The sequence below is a fragment of the Solanum tuberosum genome, unplaced genomic scaffold (genome assembly GCF_000226075.1).
Source record: "Solanum tuberosum cultivar DM 1-3 516 R44 unplaced genomic scaffold, SolTub_3.0 scf00235, whole genome shotgun sequence".
NCBI lineage: Eukaryota > Viridiplantae > Streptophyta > Magnoliopsida > Solanales > Solanaceae > Solanum > Solanum tuberosum.
The window spans coordinates 957,831-961,189 of NW_006239159.1; the positions used below are offsets into that span (position 1 = coordinate 957,831).

The following is a 3,359-nucleotide window of genomic DNA, read 5'->3' on the forward strand; positions in this document are numbered from 1 at the left end:
CCTTTTAACCCCCCCCCCCCCCCCGAACCCATTTTTTTGTAATTTTGTGCACCATTTTGGCTTACGTGGCATCCAAATATCTCCCACGCGCCTCAATTACGTGGAGTCACGGAGTGTGCCACGTAAGACAAAAGGTGTACAAAATTACAAAAAAAATAAGTTCAGGGGGTATAGGACCTTAGTTTAGTTAAGGTGTGTCTATGGGATTTCGGGATTTCGGTCATAGTCTAAGGGGTACTTGTGTCTTATCCCATTCTTCAAAGAGAAAACTCATATTAATACACTTTGTATATCTTAACAACAATCATGATTTTCCCACTTAAATTGCTGGTGGACATGGATAGTAGAGCTCAGGCTTAGCTAAGTGCAAGTTCCATTAGATGATATAGCTAGGAAACAGTCTGCTGAAGAAAAATTCACTTTTAAATAATTAAATGGACAAAATTTCAAATTAGCAACTTCTTTAATTTGATCTAGTATTCATGTGAAGCTGGATTAATTGGTGAAACTAAGCTTCAGATGCTAGGATTCATAGAGTCTAGGTGATTAACATTCCACTCCAACTTTTTATCCTACTTTCCATGTTTCTATACAGATAGAGTATGCAAAACAAGATAATCTAAGCATTGATAAGAGATAAACCCACCTCGGCAGTCCGTGAAGAACCTGTATGAAAATTAGGAACAAGAGATGTCCAAAGAACAGGGTCTGCTAAGGGATCTATGCTGTTGTAGTTAGTGAGAAGTGGTGCTGACAGGAGTGGAGTAAGTGGGTGCAAGTTTCTGTTAATAGATAATCCCCCAGCATTGAGAAATGCAGCTCCAAGCCTCTCACTTCCACTATCAGGACTTGATTTCTCTATCATCTTCCCACGGTCGACTCTGTTGATAGTGCTTTTGTTTTCGTTCTCATCATTCTCAACTTTTTCTTTCTTTTTCGCAACCTTCTCTACTAAACTCTTGTACGCTGCAGACTGTGACAAAATGCTCATAGCAGACAATGTTGAGCTTTTATGATTCTTTTTTTCTTGGTACACACCCAAACGGGGCATCTCATATGGTTCAGTCTGCTGAATTGATAATTCTGAATCCCTAAGCTCATTATCAATATCTTCAGGACAACCAACCTTTGTTTCCTCCGACATTTTCAGATGGGAATCTGTTTGACGAGCTTTATTACCTCCCCACCACTTGATGTAACTTGACAAGTCAATCTTTCTATCCATGCAGAAACCACCGATGTACTCATTGTCCACTGTGGCATTATCACCTTTGAGAAATTTAAAGATTTATAAGATGTGAGTTCAGCCCTTGATTTGCTAACTAAATCCTAGGTCTAAATGGAACTATTTTAGTTTTTGAGAATGAAGGTCTAAAATGAACAATTATTAATAGAAATTTCTTTTTGTATGACAATAACTGTACTCACCATAGTGCAGGCTGTTAAAGTAATCAGCTCCAGGCACACGACCGAATTGCAGATCCCATCGACTACATTGGATGCAGAGAAGAGAAGACGGAAGATATCGTGAATAATGACATCTAAGAAACCCTAATTAATATCAAGATACCAGGAAAAATAGGTAAATGTGAATGTGTCAGGAGAATCCCACAGCGTTTCATCCTTCATCACATAATCTTTTCAATTCAACAAGTAATATGAATGCAGACTTGATCTGTGCTAGCATACCTGGATAGCGGACGATATTTAGAGATCCCTCTGGAGAAACCACCACTCTTTCTGCAAAGATGAGTTTATGAGGAATCAGCAGATACTCTACCAAACACATGCATATGCAAACAGCATACCCACCTTCTTAATGATGCAAGATAATCCTCTCTTGAGACATTTTGCATCTCTTCGAGGTCCCTTGTATAATCTGTCACCTACATAAACGGTCAGCACATTTAGTACATGAAAGTATACCCATTGCAAAGCACCTGATACAGTTGGGAAACATTTGGAAAGGATCTATTATTCCTTTGTTCGGTGCAAAGCTTTAACATACCCAATATTATGCAAGTGAGGAATTAAGAAAACAAAGCAAGACAAGAATTGAAGTAGTAAATCCTTGAGAAAGATAGGAGGGAATGAGGAAGGGCTAGATGCTTGTATTGCTTGGTAAACTGAGAAACAAACTAATATTAAACATCTTACTGGGAAATTAATGAGAGTTCCAGGACCCCAATATTTCAAAGCGGCAAGATCATATGCTCTTGCTGCAGCCTCCTCATCATCATATGCTCCTACAACCAATTTTGTTCACGAAATGTTTAACAGTTTAATCTCCTTTCATGTGCAGTACACTTCAGAAAAGGATTAATCCAAGTACTCACCTAAATAAACTGCCCATGCAGATCAAGCAGCAATAAATGTCCCAATGTCCATGCAATATAAAAACTTTCTAAACATCAGTTTGTGAAAAACTGGAGCATCGAGCTGAATTCTGACCAGCATGAAATAGAAACAAAAATATCTGCTAGAGAACAAAGAGAAACACCTTGCTTTCCTTTCTTATTTTGGTTTTGATTCCAGGTACTTTTATCCCAAAGATGAGCTTCATAACGACCAGTCCATCTATGCCTAGTCCCATGAAATTAAAAACATAGCTCAAAAATTTTCCAAGGAACAAGAGAAATTGTTGAGACAAGTAATATTTCTTTAAAAGAACAGTCAAAACAGAAGGAGAGTTAACATATACCATCTTATCTGACTAATAAATAGAACAGAAAAACACACACAAGAAAAGAGACAAAACCTATAGGCCTAGAATCTTCTATTGCATACAATAGGTACTCATTAACTCTCCTTCTGTTTGTTAAAAATCATAAAGAGGCAATTCTTCATTCCTCCTACATGGAAAACCAAGAACGTAAATGTGAAGATCCAATGAAGAGGATATTCTGCTTTAGCAACTAAAACAAATAAAAAAACATGCTCATCCAAGCAGTGCAGGCATTCTAAATTCTTAAGTCTTTCTGTTTAATCTTACCTAAGGACTCAAATAGAGTAGGCACTATTCCCATCCCAAAAAGTTTCAACTTCAATTTTTTCTCAAATCCAAATCAAACACCTCTACTGATTTATAGGTTTTCCCCTTCTTCAGTTCTCATAAAAACTGTATATAAAATATGGAAACAAATTCAAATATCAAGGAAACAAGTTTATCATCTCTAAGCAGGGTGTATCGGTACAAGTTTGTGTCATGCATGACACGGCTGCGGATCACTTCATGTTGCAGCATTCCCTATTTACTGTTAGAATCCTTGTGAATATTATAGAATCATGTAAAAATAGCAGGTAGCTTTTTTTTTTTTTTTTTTTTTTTTTTTTTTTTAAAACCGAGAAATCCGTCTTTA

At 36.9% G+C, this 3,359-nt stretch overlaps 1 protein-coding gene across 1 annotated transcript in view; it reads right to left on the reverse strand.

Annotated features, from left to right (window-relative positions):
* The window catches only part of LOC102583111 (AP2-like ethylene-responsive transcription factor At2g41710), a 10,742-nt gene that overhangs the window by 1,387 nt on the left and 5,996 nt on the right, over positions 1 to 3,359 (reverse strand). The window contains exons 3-9 of the mRNA XM_006356844.2: positions 2,501 to 2,583; positions 2,337 to 2,345; positions 2,158 to 2,246; positions 1,813 to 1,886; positions 1,690 to 1,740; positions 1,429 to 1,490; positions 647 to 1,269 (exon numbers count right to left, since the gene is read on the reverse strand). Of these exons, the coding sequence (XP_006356906.1) occupies positions 647 to 1,269; positions 1,429 to 1,490; positions 1,690 to 1,740; positions 1,813 to 1,886; positions 2,158 to 2,246; positions 2,337 to 2,345; positions 2,501 to 2,583 (991 nt within the window). The remainder of the gene's footprint in view (positions 1 to 646; positions 1,270 to 1,428; positions 1,491 to 1,689; positions 1,741 to 1,812; positions 1,887 to 2,157; positions 2,247 to 2,336; positions 2,346 to 2,500; positions 2,584 to 3,359) is intronic.